This window comes from Mycteria americana, chromosome 2 (assembly GCF_035582795.1).
Source record: "Mycteria americana isolate JAX WOST 10 ecotype Jacksonville Zoo and Gardens chromosome 2, USCA_MyAme_1.0, whole genome shotgun sequence".
Classification (NCBI taxonomy): domain Eukaryota; kingdom Metazoa; phylum Chordata; class Aves; order Ciconiiformes; family Ciconiidae; genus Mycteria; species Mycteria americana.
The window spans coordinates 123,824,798-123,841,671 of NC_134366.1; the positions used below are offsets into that span (position 1 = coordinate 123,824,798).

A 16,874-nucleotide genomic window follows, 5' to 3' on the forward strand; every position below is an offset into this window, starting at 1 on the left:
CACCATGCTCCTTGAAATCAGAAGTAACTGCAGTCATCCCACTATGCCTTTACCAGGCTCAAAGAAAAGAAAACCCTTCCAGGAATTTCATTATCCCTGCATGCAGAGGAGTAGGACCAAATTTTTAACTAAGTTGTATTTAGTCAGATTCTTGTAACTTGATATTACCATGTTAAAGGAAGGAAATGTTCCCACTGCTGAGCCACTGAAGAGGACATGTGATCACTGAATCTATGTATATTGCATTTATCACAAAAGATAAAACAAATCAACATGCCATATATACTCAGAACAAATTTAATTCAAAACAGACACCACAAAACCACTAATGATCATCATTGTTATTTAATTAAAATGGAATGAATAGGTTAAATCTTCCAAAGAACACTGAATGCCATCAAACAGAATAAAGGCCAGGTGCATGATCAGTATAGATCAACATAGCTCTATTGTTCCCGGCTTTGGGGTGATAGGAGAAAAGGATCTAGTCTTGTTTATGTAGCCTCTTGTTTTTAAATGTTGGGAACACAATGTATAGATCTTATGAAAAGCACTTTGCTACAAAGAGTTAAAACAAAGAAAGTTTCAATTAACTTTCTGTGAAAAAAATACTGTATTTTTTTATCAGTACAAAAAATTACCTAAAGAACAGATATGAGTCTAGAGGATGGATAGAAAGAAAAAGACTTTATAGTTGAAGAAGGAAAGGTATGTAAGGAAAAGTAAGCCTTAGGACTGCTCTGAGAGGATTTACACCTGCCAAGGGAAATATCTACAGGAGACAAGCTAGTTAGAAACTGTGATGACTGTTAGCTTGACTGAACAATTTCATGCTACATGGTGGTGTCAAGGAGCCCAGCCACTGCTCCCTTCCAACCCGAGACTCGGTGCTATGCTCCTGGGCAGCTCCTGCATGGCACCCCGGTGCCCCAGCCCCCTCTGCAGCCCGGCCTCTGCCTGCTGCGGGGCTGGGTGCCTGCCTGCACCCCTTCCCCACTATTGCCCGGGGAGGGGAGCTGGGGGAACAGCTTTTCTCAGACTTCACCTCCTCTCTGACCAGTTGCTCAGCCTATGAACTCACAAATCTCTGTCTGTGTTGGGGAGTTCAGAAAAATGGTAGGCCAGGCCTAGCATATGACAGGAAGGAAAATAGCACGAAGCTGGCACTCCTGGCCCCCTTTATTTTGCTCTCTGACCCTTTTCCTTTTGTTTGTTGTACTTAGTATAATGGCAGGGAACATCTGGACTCTAGTGACAGCAAATCAAATTTGCATGCATATAGCAGATAATTAAGCACGTGTCTATCTGCAGCTGCAAACAGCAATTAGTCATAAGAAAGCTTTCCACACCCCTTCCTGCCTATTCTTCTGTTCCCCTCGGAGGGCCCTCTCACGCATGCGTCTCTGAGAGGCACTGAGCACTGGCCTCCTTTTTATTTGTGAAGACAGTTGTGCAGCTGAGCTTAAACCCTTCAATATAACTTTGGCTAGGATGAACTTCCTCTGATGTATCAGTTTCTAGTAGAAACTGCTTTCTACATAAGACATGATGCAAGTGACCCAAATCCAAACACCCGTGTCTGTATTCAGCTTAGCTGGGGCTATAGGCAGGTTTTGTTCCTAGCTCCTCCTCTCAGATCTGAGGAAACTGAGCTCTGGAGAGTTGTTTCTGACTGCTGATATTTCCTATGGCTGACCCTTACCTCTCTGCAGTTGCCCAAGGCAAATACTGGCTTCTCTACTTCCTGCAGCTATAAAGAAGTTTACGTTTGCCCTACAGTTTCCACCCCAGGCCTATGAAGGGCATATTATAAAATCTTACCATGTCAGTAAATATATATATCCTCTGCCTGTCTTTTCAGTTGTAGAGAGTCCCCTGGCAATGAAGCCATAGGTAGCATTTTGTCGCCTAGGATAGGTGTCCTCATTTCTCCTGTAATAGAGTCAAATTTTCTAGACAGGAAAAACAGAAGTTACTCAGGGCTGCAACCAAGAGACACAGTTTAGAGTCATTTACATAGAGTCAAATTTTGTAGACAGGAAAAACAGAAGTTACTCAGGGCTGCAACCAAGAGACACAGTTCAGAGTCATTTACATAGAGTCAAATTTTGTAGACGGGAGAAACAGAAGTTACTCAGGGCTGCAACCAAGAGACAGAGTTTAGAGTCATTTACAAAGCACAACAAATTTCTAGTTTGGTGAAAACCAAAGACTGCGTTGCATATTCCTAAATTTCAGCCTCTGGCATCATCTCTTTTAATTTATCTGTATGCTAAAACGGAGTGTAGTAATAGGGCAGGCTTCAGCAAGGGCAGGTGCAAGTTGAGAAGAAAGGGCTGGAGTGTGATCAAAGGGACCACCATGCCTCGAGCAGGGATTAGATTCAATGGAATGGCTTTCACAGTCTGGACAACAGTGATTATTCCACGTGGCCCTTTGCATTTGCTCATTGTGTAACCGAGCTGCCTGATCAAGGCTTTTGTTGAGGTAAGAGTCTCATACCTACACAATGATCTCTGCTGGAGAATTCCTGTGCATGTTTGAAATAACATTCTTGGGTATAATTCGCAACATTTCCATTGGATTTACTTGTGTGTGTTAATAGTATGTAGGCATTCCCAGCTACAACAAATTCACACAAATTGCAGAAAGCATTTGCATCAAGTAGTCATTTAAAAATACAACTGCAGCTTTCAGAAACTTATTAAGGCCCAGAGACCTGTTTGAAAACAAAAGTTTGCTTTTTGTAGAGGTAAAATGAAGTCTCCTGTGTTTCAGTGGGGAATACTAATGTAGGTTTTTTCTGAATGTCCTGTAACAGCAATGCACAGAACAACCCTGGCTGGCACCAACAAGCACTGTAACACTGTCACATGCATCTGCATTTCAGGCATAGCTGTGCTTATGGGAGCACAATCCAACACCAAATCCAGACAAAAATGTTAAGGCTTTTACTATTAGGGTAGGTGAACTCATTATTTTTCAGTTGGGACCCACAGAAAGTTAAAAACATGCGGATCGACTTGATTTTAAGCAAATGGAATGGCTAGACAGACTTGTGTGCATATGAAACTGGCCAGTAGCACTGGTACTTGCTATGTAACACCTACCTGACTTCCCATAAGCGTAAGACCCATAGCGTTTGTAGAGTAGTATGGTTACTCATCTCACAACTTCAGTTGTATAAAAGTTGGCTATCTACTCTAGGTTCCCCTTCTATAATCAATGGAGGGGGGTTATTTATCCCCAAACAGAAACACACCCACACACCATCTTAAACATATGCCATAAGAGGACATGGCAGCAGCCAACCTAGCTCTGGCATCCGAGCAAGAAGCCCACTGAACTAATTCCCTGAGGATGGATGTGGTGCTTGATTACACTTTAGTCCTCAGGAATAATTAGACTGCCTTACAACCTAGCTATAGAAATACCATTGTGCAGTGTTGTCAGCAGGCCTCAGTGAGGAAAGGAACAAGCCACAGGGAATTACCTCCTGCTTCCAATTACAGGGAAAATTTGTCATTATAAATGCTTTTGTCACTCGTTCTTTTCAGTATTGAGTTACCCAGACGTAGTGTGGTTAGCTCCTGGCATCTCCGTATTACGATGCTGTGACTCATCATGATGATAAGACAGTGCTTGGATCTATGACACTAGATTTGCCAGCATTTCTTCACCTTCTTATTTTTCAGTGTCTTGGTGCTACCACTGGAAGAAGTCTCTATTGAACTCATTGCTTTTGTGATGAGCCGGACACATTGGTGGGCTCATATATCACTTCTTAGCTTCTACCTTACACCAAGGAAACGAACATATATGAACTATTTTTTCGGTGCTTTGTATGATTTGAAGCTTGAGAACCTAAGAAGAAAACATAGGCTGAACCCCAAGTGAAAGGCATATCAAATAAAGAGATGTGAGTTAGAAAATGTATTTACGTATGCTTGTGTACTTACAACCCCTCTAAAAATAGGTAAGTGCAAGAGCTATTAAAATGAAAGGAATGGAAAGCAAAAGAGAGGAATGCTTGCTGGATGAATTGCAGTAGAAAAAAGCATTTGAGAAAAATGCTAATGGGATGAAAAATGGGAAAGTGCACTGAGAAAATAAAAGATTATTTCTCCTTGTGCTATGTCTGGAAGAGGAACTCTGAAAAAATGGCCTGCAGTAAAAGCATAGCTTTTCTCACTGTGTTATCCTGGTTATTGCTGTGCGTAACTCATAATGGCTAAAATTATGCAACTCAGTTTAAGATGCTTGCCTGGTACGTAGCTCTCAGCCTCACAAAACGTTGTTGGTAGAACAATAAATAGTGAGTCAGTACAGAATAAGTCACCCAATATGTTGTTTTAAAAGGCAATGTGCTGTTTAAGGGCAAGAACGCTTTCAGAATCCAAATACACTTTAAAAAAGAGGAGGGTTATTAAATTTGTTATTCTGCTGTTACTTTAATCAAAATCTTGTTGCATGTTAAGATTTGTAAGTCACTCCTGTGGTTACCATTACATGCATACAGAATCTTGACTTTGCCATCTCCCTTTATCTGCAATGCAGCGTTTCACTTGCAGAGCAAACGCTGCCACTTCCCATAGTGGGAATCGATTCTGGTAGTCACTGCTTGGAGGAATCTTTAATTCTCAGGAGTGTTTCCCAATTCACATACCTTGATTAACAAGTGTCCAAATAGGAACATTTTATAAACCAATATGGACAGAGTACGTATTCCAAATAAATGGCCTAACTTTCCAGAAGTGGAAGAATGGGAAAACCTAATGGTAAGCAAAAAGAGAAATCACTTCCTATTTTAGAGATAGGAACCTTGGTCCAGTGCATGCTGCTTATTTCATTAAGTACCCAGAGACAACACATACATTCCTGGTTTTGCTTAATTTCATTATGGAACTGTCAACTCAAAATACAGTTCGTCAAGCATCAGCTTCCAGCCTCTTAAATTCTCTTTTAAATGAAATGTTGGATACAGAAAATAATCTCACCAAATGACAAATGTATATTTTTTATGTCTACTTTATAGTTTTACACATCAAAATGTGAAGAATCTTCCATTCATGTAAACTGAGTCCATTCACATAAACTAATGTTTATGACTATAGAACAACAAATTAAGGCAAAGAAGAATAGAATGAAGATTATTTAAGCACGTGGCTCTATTTAGCTGTTGCCTCTAAATAACGCTGTAACCTGAGTGTATATAAATATACATACTGCCTGAATACACACTTAATAGAAGACGATCCCTTCACTTTAAGTTTATTCAAATAGACACGATGACTTTTCACGCAAATTAAATGGTTCTCTAAATTAAATGGTACAACTAGTTATTTTCTTGAGTGAGCAGCAAAAGTGTTCAGACCAAAGCACAAGTTTCACAGATGAAAAGCTAGTATCCAGAAATAAAAACTTTGGTATCTGAGGTAGCATCTGTCTCTCAATATGTTTTCTAGGCTTTTTTCTGTCTTATGATATATGCTGCAGATCACACTGCTTCTTTTAAAAGCCAGTTGCCGTGTCTATGTGTGCAAGCCTCAGAGAAGAGTTTTGTAAAGAACAGAGCACTATGTTCCAGAAGACATGATTAAACTCCCCAAACATAAGGAACTGAAATAATCAGTGACAAAGATATTGGTAGCTAACACAGTGTATATGCAAGGGAAGAAGCTCACCATCTTTGTAGGCATATACACTGCTGACAGAGCTGCTCAAATGAACATATTCTGTGTGGTCTATTCCAGTTACAGAAAAGTCAAGATGCTTTAGTTTGAGGCAGTCGTAGACGACTGAATGCCTTGATGTAGCATAGCCACCAATGTTAATGCACAAAATTAGTGTGCATTACAACCCCATCAATAGGTATGAGAACCATGCATGGAGAATTTAAGTGGCTTGCTGAAAGACACAGGTAAGGCAAGGTTTCCTCGTACGTGAGTGACATGACTATCAGGTGACGATGATTTCTTAGACCTTGAAGTGGTAGTCCCATCTACAAGCCTACAGCAACAAGAAAATGCGAAAACAGGACAAAAGGGACATCTGCACAAGAATCCACTGTTTGCAGTTTTACTAATACCAGGAAAGGGAGATTCAGAGTTCTGCCACAGCTGCTTCATAACCTCCATCTGCCTCTCAAGCTGGGCTCTTGGCTGCCTTCGGCACCCAACCATAAGTCCACCAGGTCTTTCTTTCATGCCTTCCTTTCTGTTTACCTCAACTACTGGTCATTGCAGTTGTGAATATCTTTCAAAGAGAAGAGTGTAAAGCTGGGTCACACAGCCTTGCTCAGTCTCCTCTAGATTATTACCTGGACAATCTGTCTACATAAACTTGTGCCTTGTGTCACAAAAAACTGTCGTCAATGGGGTCTACTGACTTTTTTGTCCCTAGAATTTTTAATAAAATATTCCCCACTCTCAGGCTAGGAAAAAGAAGGGGGACAAGAAGTGCAGAATTCAAAACCGAAAAATAAACATGACGTCTAACATGGCCAAAATAAAACCCCTGTAGCTCAATAGAGGCCATTCTATTTTTGTAGTGAAGGACTGAGGAATAAGCTAGTGAGAAATGTTAAGATGCTAAAAACACATATTATATGCTAAAACACATATAATGCCAAAAGTCCCAAATGGAAGTAGAAAAGTAGAAATGTTGCTGACAACTAATCTTTAAATAATCTCATTTCAAATCGCATTATGCATCAAGCTGCTTGACACCTGTGAGAAAATATTTACTGCTAAACTAGTAAAATGAAAATAAGCCTTAGCAAGATATTATGTTTATTATGTTCCAAACATTTCAAAATACATCCTACAAGGATTTTTGATTATTTTAAATTACAAGGATTGGGGGGGAGAGCACTAACACAAAGGGTGTTTATTAAGGCTGATATGTTTGCAACAGGTTATCTATGGTCTTGCTGACTACTCATTTTTCATTATAAGCTTGAAAGTACAAAGGCATATCCTCAGTAACGGGGCAAATAATTAGTTGGTGAATGTTATACGTGTAGTTAGATACATATACATGTATATAGAGGAATATATAGAGAAAAATCCTTCACAAATGTATCATGGTCTGTGAAATGGCTTCACGCACAATTGAAAAATGCAGAAAAACTGGAGGGACCCTCTAAAGCAGACCAGCAAAAATGATTAGAGTATTAAAATTTATGGCCTGCTTGTGAAAGCTTGAAGTGAATAGGTTCTTATTTGTTCTAAAAAGTGAAAGACTAATAGGGCCGCAATCAAGATGCCATAATATAGAAACAAGGGGACAAATATTGCGTGGGATAAATAATGTTTATATTTCCCAGTTTGGGCAAGACAGCCTACCTCACTCTCCATACACAAAACCATTAAGCTCACCTGTTTAATTTGATATTACCCCCCTGCTTCTGTAACAAACATGCAATCAATTGTTTTCATTGGTCACTGGAGCAAGAACAAGAGGGAAAATTAATTTGCAGACTCTCCATACAGAAAAGATTTTAAGGACATTTAGACAAAGATGAATATATTCTAACTCACCAGAAAGGACTAGGCTAGAACTAGTGGATTTCTGACAATCACTTTGGGCTTTACATTTCATGCTCTCTGGCAATACAGGGCAGGTATTTTTACAACCAAATGTAGAACTGAACTCTGTAGGAAGCCATTCCTCTGAAAGTAAAACATTTTAAATTGGCTCTTAAAAATTCAAGTACGATGATTATTTTGTGTGGAAGTTTTTCCAATTAATTTTCATAAAACAGGCCAGCATGTGGCTGCTGCCTGAACAGAGCAGCTGTTAGTGTTTAATATTTGTGTATTCCTTTGTTTTCTCTGGAACTGTGGGCATATGTTTGGCCATTAGCACATTCTGGGAAAAAAACCCCAACACTAAAAAGCTCTGTCATTTAGCATCCTTTATATAGCAAAAATTACACACCTTCATATGCTTCAGTAAAAATAACTCTGTGTGACTGCACATGAATTTATCCCAGTATATGACTGATTATATATTGGGTCCAGAGCAACAGTAAGTGTGGAAAAAATAAAAATTATAAAATATAATAAAAATATGAAAACACATATGAAATTGCTCCTACTTGCTCTGTCTCATCTTTCACTTTCCTTTTTGACTTTCCAAGAAATTTACCTGCTCTGACCGAGAGAGATCGAGAGATCAGTCACTTTCCATATGATATCTCTCCATACTCGAGAGGCTTCCTTTGAAAAATAGGCAGGGAAGACAGAAAGCCTGTGAGAGGAAGGACTAGTTGATTCTGGAGTAAAGTTCACTGCAACAAACGGAGGTTATTCTTCTAACTGTTATCACTGTAACACTCTTTAATCAGAGGAAAGAGTGAAAAGACTCAACTTCAGTATCCTTGGAATACTTTGGATGAAGAGGCCCATTGAGCCTGTTTTGTTTTACCAGAATATGTATGCATACTCCTTGCCTATTGACAGAACATACAAGTCATTTCAATAGTCATTTCATGTGTGTGTCCTTAGGCGGGGTTTAGCCCTTAAAATGCCAATGCATATTAATAGGCAAATGTGGAGAGCCAGCTCTGAAGATTAGCTTGGCTTTGTAGTATTGCTTAGTTGCTGCGCTGTATGGAAAATGCATGATGATAACAGATGTAGGGCTCACCACTCATAAATATTTAAGTGATAAGACACAATAGGAAGTCACCTTCATTGCTGCAAAACTCAGAGGTACTGTGTGAGGCACAAAGCCCAGGAACAATTGTGCCTTTAGCTACTTAAAAATTACATTTCCTTAGAAATGTACTTGTGAACTTAATTTTTTTCTTACCAAATACAAAATATTCAAAAAGGGAAGATACATTTATGTATTCACTAGCCGTCACTGGCAGTCACTGACACACATAAGACCCCTCTAACAGCTGGTGCAGAAAAGATGGCTGTACCCTGGATTGTAACATCCCTTCATAACCCACAGTGGGACCACACCTGATATTTAACTAGAATAGCAAATCCTCGAAAGGAATTAAAAATTACAGGAGCGGATTCTGCAGGTTTGTGCCTGAGACTGAAAAAGTGTGGGAGATGTCTTTATGATTTTAACTAGTATTTTCAACACTTTATATACATACACAGTCACACTTTCTGCAACACAGAGGAAAAAAGTTAATTCCATTCTGAAGGACTTCACTTCTCTCTATTTAAATGAGCAGTGACTCTTAACTTAATTGCTGATGATCAAATATTCTAAATCTGCTGCTGAAATTTCATCTCCATCTTAAAAAGTGTAAATTGTACCAGCTTATTGAGGTGTTCCAGGACAGAGGTAGAGTTTTGGAACAAGGTAAGTAAAAAGAAACCCAATCAAATCAGATTTAGGGCACTCTGAGACAGAAGCAAGGGGTTAGATTGCCTCATCCAGACACAGTGGAGAAGGGCCCTGGGACAAGTGGGACCTAATTTACAGAGTATGAAAATTATATTAAAGAAAATATGAATATAGGTCTGTTCTTGTTTTTAACTCTATTCTCTCTGATGCTTTACATAAATCAATATGCTTTTCTGTAATAATTTATTCCCTGCTACTTCAACTTTCACCGTTCTCTGTAGCTCATGGAGCTTATAGTAGGGCTAAATTCTAATTAGTCTTACAGAGGAAAAACACCAATGAAAAACAGTTTTTGACTCAGGGACCAGTATGTGAAGATGATGACTTGCAGGACTTCTCCCTGTCAGAAGCACAAAGATGTGGCAGAAACTTGGAAAGCCTGTCAAAGGGAAGAGCAATTGAGTATTCAAATGTACAGGCTATCTTGAACTACGACAGCAGTGTCCTGCAAAGGGGCTATAAACCCACCTCAATTCTGTACCTCTTACAGGATGTGAATACTGTAGCCCACTTTGCCTTTTATCTATCTAAAAACTTCTGGGAAACCAGAGTAAAGGTCTTGGAAATTTTAGGTCAGTTAATTTCTTAAAAGTACAATTCTTGCTCACTATCAGTAACTTTATTGTCCTTGAGTAATTACAAACCAGTAGCCTCAATCTGTTTTCATAAGAGAGAGGTAACATAGGCCACAGTAGCATGGGTTATTCAATACTGCACTGCAGTGAGCTGTGAGGCAAGGGGAAAGCTGGCCACCAACTGGCCCATCTGCTGAAACTGTTGGCTGATGGGTGCCTATCGTGCTGATGATAGTATGCTACCAGGAATTAAAAGAAAAACCAAAAACCAAGACAGACGTTTAGAGTGTTGGTAGACTGGGAAGTAAATACAAGCTTTGATTAGCAAGTACAAGTCATCTATGTAGCTCTGTTCACTGTGGCTTCCTCACTCCCTGGGCCATTTTTAGCAGGCTGAATCAGCCGTACCACATCCTCCGTGTGAATCAAACTAACTGTAACCCATCACAAGACCTCATTTGCCACTACAGGGTAGGCAGGGAGACTTAGAGCCCTGCTGATTTCATAATCCAGTTCTGCAGGAAAATGCAGTTCCAGTGCAGTTGACAACAACATGGGCACTATAAAACTACTGCTGCTACTCAGCTGTTGAAGTCAAACTGCACGTCATACCACTTCATTACTGGTGTTCAAATGCGTTACTTCTCTACTTGAGCAGCTGAAATGCAGTTTCATTCTGCCAATTTCTTCTGTAGATTTATAGCCATGTTTCTGGAGAGTTGATTTAGCTATTCATGTCTTGAGTTTCAAAATTAATAGCTAGCTACTGGATAGTTATAAAAGCATTTGTTACAGAAAATAGATTATCAGTGCCAGCTCTGAGCAAGGTCCAGAGCAACTAGGTGCTAGAAAGATCTCCAAAGAATTCTCGCTCCTTGTGCATGGGGCCAGAGAGCACACAGCCCTGCTACACTGTTATTCAAACACAGGGGCTAGGAAATAGGAGTATAGCTTTGGAGAAATGGCATAGGTGTTTCACAAAGGACTTGGCTCTTCACTGCTCCTCAGAAATGGTACTTGGAGGTAGGAGTTAGCCTTCTCTATGCTGAGTTCTCAGGGAATCCATAAGAAGATTCATTGCTTCTTGATCGAATCAATTACATATGACTAAGGGAAAGGATATTATTATAAACCACTCCACCACGAATCCCTGCCCACAGAATCCTGCATGGGAGATAATCTTACAGAAGTAGTTTTTTTCATCTGGAATGCAGTATCTTGCACACCCCTGAGACGGAGAATAAAGGTGGTGAAACTGCCTTTTAGGTGAAACTTCCTTTTAGCGAGGCTGCTTGAATTTCTGGAGTCCAAATTTCACAAATAACCTGTGAATACATGGGAGAACACATCATTCCCCATTCACGCTGTGCTGACTGCCTACAAGCCCTTGAGGATTTCTAAGCTGTGTGGATCACACTGGTTTGGAGATATGCATTGTAACAGAAGGCATGTTCTTTTCAAACTCCCCTCTGAGTATCCAGCTCTGCTCAGTAAGAGTAAGACTGGAGGGGCTGGGAATCAGCCAAAGGGCCCGATTCACACCTGACAGATTTCAGAAGCCTCCTGGCATTAGACAATCCTCACCTTTCAAAAGGTGTTGTCTCGAGGGGTTTTTGGTACAGAGTATTTCCGGAGGCGGTGGTAGCAATTCCCATAAGACATGTACAGAAATATTGCTACTTGATTCACAGGAAGACAGGTGTTTTTCTTTACAGGGAAGAGGGGTTGCTACTAAAAGTAGAGTGTGGTCCCAATTCTTTTGTATGCTATCAAGTGTGCGTGTGGCGGAAGGCTGATCCTTGAATTTTCACAAGAGCAGCTGTAGCACAGTCCTAGCTGACGGGAAGCAAGACCAGGTTATAGGTGTTTGTCTTCATCTAAATTTAAGAGCAGCAAAGAAAGCCTCTTCCTGCAAAGGAGGGTGAAAACAACATGAGTGTATTTTCAGTGTCCAGGTACTTGGCCATTTTGGGTCGGAATGGATACATTTATGCAGATGAACTTTCTCACCCATCCTGTGCTTGGAAACACGTGCCAGACTAGCCCATATCCAAACCAAACTTGCAAAATACTGATTTTTGCTGTCAAGCTTCATGGGCAAATTCACATTACTGCTAACGCAGGTAGGTGTCAGGAGTTAGGGAGTAAATTCCTACAAACCCTACAGTTTCCAGACTTGCACTGGGGAGGTCACAAAGTCACCATTGTACAAATAAGGAACTTCAGTCTGCGCTAGTGACCACGGCCACTGACTAAAATCACTTTAAAAAAAAAATTAAAAAATCAGTTCCCTGAAAAGGGAAAGCTGCACTATCAGACGAGGACTTCCTTACTTCACATCCAAGGCCCGGCTGCGGCCCCCGCTCCCGCACCCCACCCGTGGAAAACCCCTGTGGGTTTTGAGAGAAGCCTCACGGTTGCGGAGAGCCCTCCTGGACGGGAGGGCGGCCGGTCGGCTGCCACCCACTCGTCTACGCCCACCAGCGCGGTGAGGAGAGGGGTCCGCGGGAAGTCACACCGAGGGGAAAAAACTCAAAGGGGGACAAAACGAGCAAGCTCCGCACACAAATCCTCTCCAAGCCAGACATCAGCTCCCGCCTCCCTCCCGCCGGGGCCCGCTGTGCCTTCCTCGGTGCCAGGGGGACGGGAGTTCCCAGGCAGAGGACGAACAAGGGCGGCTAAGGGCTCCGCGGGGAAGCAAACTAGCGCCATCCCCCCGCCCCAGACACCGCCACCCCAGGAGCCGCCCCGCGGCCGTTACACCTCTCGGCCCCTCGCCCGGCGGCCGCGCCGCCCGCCGCCACGCATGCGCGGCCCCCTCGGCGCCTGCGCGCTGGGGAGTGAGGCGGGCGCCGCTGCTTTTGGAGGGCTTGCGGGCGCGAGGCGGCTGCCGCGTCGCCGCAGCGCGGGCGGGCGGGGGGAGCACGGCCCGGCGGCGGGTTCCGCGATCGCGTCTCCGCGGGCACCGGGCGCCCCTGGCTCCTCCCTCGGGCACGCCGAGGCAGCACCGAGCCTCCCGGGAAGGGGGAGCGGGCGGGCGGATAGACAGATAGATAGATAGATAGGTGGGTGGGTAGGTAGGTAGGTCGGTCGGTCGGTCGGGTGAGAGCCGGCTGGGTCCCGCTGCCTCCTCATCGTCATGGCCGGCTCGGAGCAGCCGCCGCCGCGGCGGGAGGACGGGGAAGAGCCGCTGCCCATCGAGGACGCGGAGCTGGCGCTGGCCGGCATCAACATGCTGCTGAACAACGGCTTCCGCGAGTCCGACCAGCTCTTCAAGAAATACAGGTAGCCCCGGCCGCCCCTCCGCCGACCGCTTCCCGGGCACCTTCTGCCAGCGCGGCCCCAGGCGCCCCCCTCCGCCCGCCGCGGCGGCCCGGCCTCCGCGCACCTGTCCCCGTCACCCACCTGCGCGGCCGCGCCGGACCTGCTCTCCCCTCAGGCGGCCTCCCCAGGGTGGCGGCGCCTGCCCCTCGGCCCGCGGTGAGCGGGCGGCGGGGCCGTGAGGCGCGCAGGGCCCCGCGCCCTGGGCAGGGGGGCTTGGCGCGGGCAGCCTCGCCCTGCCCGGCTCCTCGGAGCGGAGGGGGTTGGCGCTCCCGGTTGCCGCCTCAGTCTGCGCTCTCGTGGGGAGGGGGCACGCGTGATTCGCCCTCGTGGCTGGGGGGTGTGAGGCTGCGTATCCGCTTTGCGGGGTCTCCGCGGGGCTGCAGGGCAGCGTGCTGGGTTGGCGCGGGGGCGGCGTGCTGCTGTGGAAGGTGCCTGCCGCCCTGTTGAAGGGGTGGGGAAGGGCTGGGCAGGGGTCGGCGGGTCCCTCGGTAACGTTGGCTGCGTTTCTCTAACGTGAATGAGTAAACACACGTGCGCCTGAAGATGTTTCCTGGGGGTTTTCGCTCCAATGCTCCTATGATGCTGGCTTCAGCCGACAAAACGGGTACCAGCAAAAGGTCCTTGAATGCTGCTGCGATTATCTTCAGGCTGCAAGGTTATCTTCATAATCCCTCCATACCTCATGTCTAGGTTTGTGCATTAAGTAGTCATCCGGTAGGAATGGCATTAACACAGCTGTGTAAGTTGGTCTTAAAGAAAAGATTGCCTATACCTGTCCTTTTTGTCTGAGGATTAATGCATTCCACACAAGCTTGAGCTGCTATAATTGCGCATACATTCTAAATAATTAATATGCACTATACTGCTGTTGTCTGTATGGTTAAAAAAGACTTCAACTTAAAATAGCATTTCATAGTAATGGTGTACTTAGGTACTTAAATCTTATTTACAAAAAGGCTGTTTGGAGATAGAGTGGGGGGAGTGAGACAAATTAAGAAAACTCCCCTTAACAGTAATGGAATAATAACTTCACTGTGTACCTGCCACAGTCTAATATTAAACATGTCCTTCTGTCTTTAGTGTGTACTGCTATGTTACATATGCAATACTGTTGTGTAGAACTAATTGGAATATTGTAGGTGACAAGTAAGGTCCCGATTCTACATTCCTCACATTCATATGAAGTTGCACCATATGAGTTACTTCTTTCTTGAGTCTGTTGGAGTTGTCAGTTGTTCTAGGTATCTAAGGAACCTGTTGGTTTTGATTGTTTGTTTTTGTGTTGTGTATTTTTTTAAGGTACCAGGTAAGGAACACTTGATGAGGTTTCCTCCCCTCCAGTTTTTGTTGTGTTGTGCCATTGCTTTCTATCAGTAGTATGAATCTGGAAGTGGTCTAGGAATTCTAAATATGTGATGCTTCTTATAGTGTATAGTAATGCTAGGGAGTAAAATTTTTAAGATTCCTATTTTCAAAATGCAGCTTAATCCTCCCTTGAAAGGGTGAATAATGATATCTTCTGCAAATTGTTCTCTTGGTTATCTAGAAGGTTTATTACTAAGGATTTGTTAAATGCAGAAACTTATCTATCTTTTTTCCAGGTGCAGGCTTTTCTTTGTTTGATTTTTATCAAGAGGTGCCTTTAAGTTCAGTGTACTGTTTGATCTTGGACTTTAAACACTACCTGCAAGGAGTAAATAGGAATTCCTTCATTAGATTAAGTAGTTTTAGGATTAATAAATTGATAATCACTGTCTTAGTTTCTAAACGACTGTGAAAAATCTCCAGCCCTGTCTACGTCATCCCAAAATTTGTAGCAGGGTTCCTCTTGCTGTGAACTAGTAGACCTTCATTGAATTGCAGATTAGCTGTATGCTGAAACTTCGCATTAGAGGTAGGAGAGAAGATAAAGCAAAGTATGCTCAGCTTCCTATAAATTCGGATTTTGGAGACACATGCAATGAGGTTGCCTTTTTTTCCCAATGATTTTTGGTTCTATACTTGTCTTCGATGTATTCTTCCTACAAAGATTTAAGTAGTGCTATTATATATTTCTTTGTATACAGCCTTAACTGAGTATATTTTTGTTGGTGTATGTTTGAAATTATGAAAGAGAACCCATCCTAAATGGGACTGGTAAGCCGAAAGAGCAGCTTTTGGGAGCTCTCCATAATTTAATACGGATGTTTGTAATTTGCAGCATTAGAGCTCAAAGACGTCTGATGAAATGCAGCTTTTTGAACTTGATGCGCGTGTGTGTTGTCTGTATTTCAAGTGACCTTTCTTACAGAAAGTGTTAATTCTGGAATGTTGCCCATGCAGGTAGTTTAGCTCTTTTTCAGAAGCTTAACAGTTACCAGATGAATCCTAGAAGTAAAGAGAGGAATGGAAATTTTTTTTCTTATGGAAACTGTTTAAGAACCTGCAAGACTATTTAGAAACTCAATAATTCAGCAAAACTTCGGTTTCATTAGCCACATAATTTAAACTAGTTAAAACTGTTTCACAGAAACTACTGTTTTTGCTTCTGCTTTTTATTACTTTAATTTTTCTTTATGGGAAAGTAGACAACCTTGATGAGCCTAAAGACAACTGTCATTCCAAAGCAGGCTGGATCTGTTTCTTTCTTTGCTATTCTGCATTTTTGCATCTTCCAGAAAGCTGGCTGATGAACCTAAAATCAGTTATATTTGAAAGCTGGTCATAATGCAGTCCTTGAGAAAACCAGGGTAGAAATGGCAGCTGTGTTTCATATGTATAACTGTAACAGTAAAGTCTTGCCTTTGAAGAGTGGTGGTACTTCGAAGTCATTAGCTATAGAACCATTGTTTTTGTGTTGGGCATGGGAGCATAATATTTTGTCTTTTGATGTTTAGAGCTCATATATATCTATTTTAGAACCTGGAGAAGTCAGGTGAACGTGTCTGTTTTATGTCAGATACAACATGTAATTGGAACTGCATTGACTATCACTGTAAAGCAGTTAATTATTTGTGAGGTGTAGTTTGTGTCTTGTTTGTTTTAAATTATACTTGAGAGAAGATACCAGGGTTTTAAAAAGTATCCGCAAGTAGCATCAACATCTGCATATGCTTTTTCGTGAGTGAGATTTTTTTTTTTTAAGAAGTCTAGGTCCTTCACCTGCTAGTGGTGACAACCTTCTGAACATGAATCAAATACCAATGGATATGGTATTTTCATAAATCTGCAACAGACAGCACCACCATCTTTAATGCTTGTAGCTGTGTTAGGTCACCACAGTGCTAACTCATATTTGCAACTGTCAGTTATCAATCTTTCTGTTCAGCTTGAACAATGCTGACGCCATCCCATTTCTCATCGGTTTAAACTTTGAGTACTGGTGAAAGCGGCGAGAGATGTGGAGGTTAACCAAGGACATAGGCGTTGGAGATGGAGCCCACAATCAGCTTGTGGGATGGCAATCATTTTGGTAAACCACCCTGACACTAGCAAGAAAGCTGGAATTGGAGTGTTCTTTTTTCCCCTTCTAGCTTTGTGGATTCCCGAACATTCAAGAAAAGAAGAAACTGTCAAAAGACCTTTTTTTTGCTGATTCTTCACTTTTTAAGAGCATTTGCA

The 16,874-nt window shown here is 42.6% G+C and overlaps 1 protein-coding gene across 4 annotated transcripts in view; it reads left to right on the forward strand.

Annotated features, from left to right (window-relative positions):
- The first annotated feature begins 13,024 nt into the window (after positions 1–13,024).
- Positions 13,025–16,874, forward strand: part of TTC39C (tetratricopeptide repeat domain 39C) — a 37,303-nt gene continuing 33,453 nt past the window's right edge. For 3 of the 4 annotated variants that reach the window (XM_075494496.1, XM_075494497.1, XM_075494498.1), the window contains exon 1: positions 13,025–13,235. In XM_075494496.1, the coding sequence (XP_075350611.1) occupies positions 13,090–13,235 (146 nt within the window). In that variant the 5' untranslated portion in view covers positions 13,025–13,089. The remainder of the gene's footprint in view (positions 13,236–16,874) is intronic. The other variant, XM_075494499.1, reaches the window with a different exon arrangement.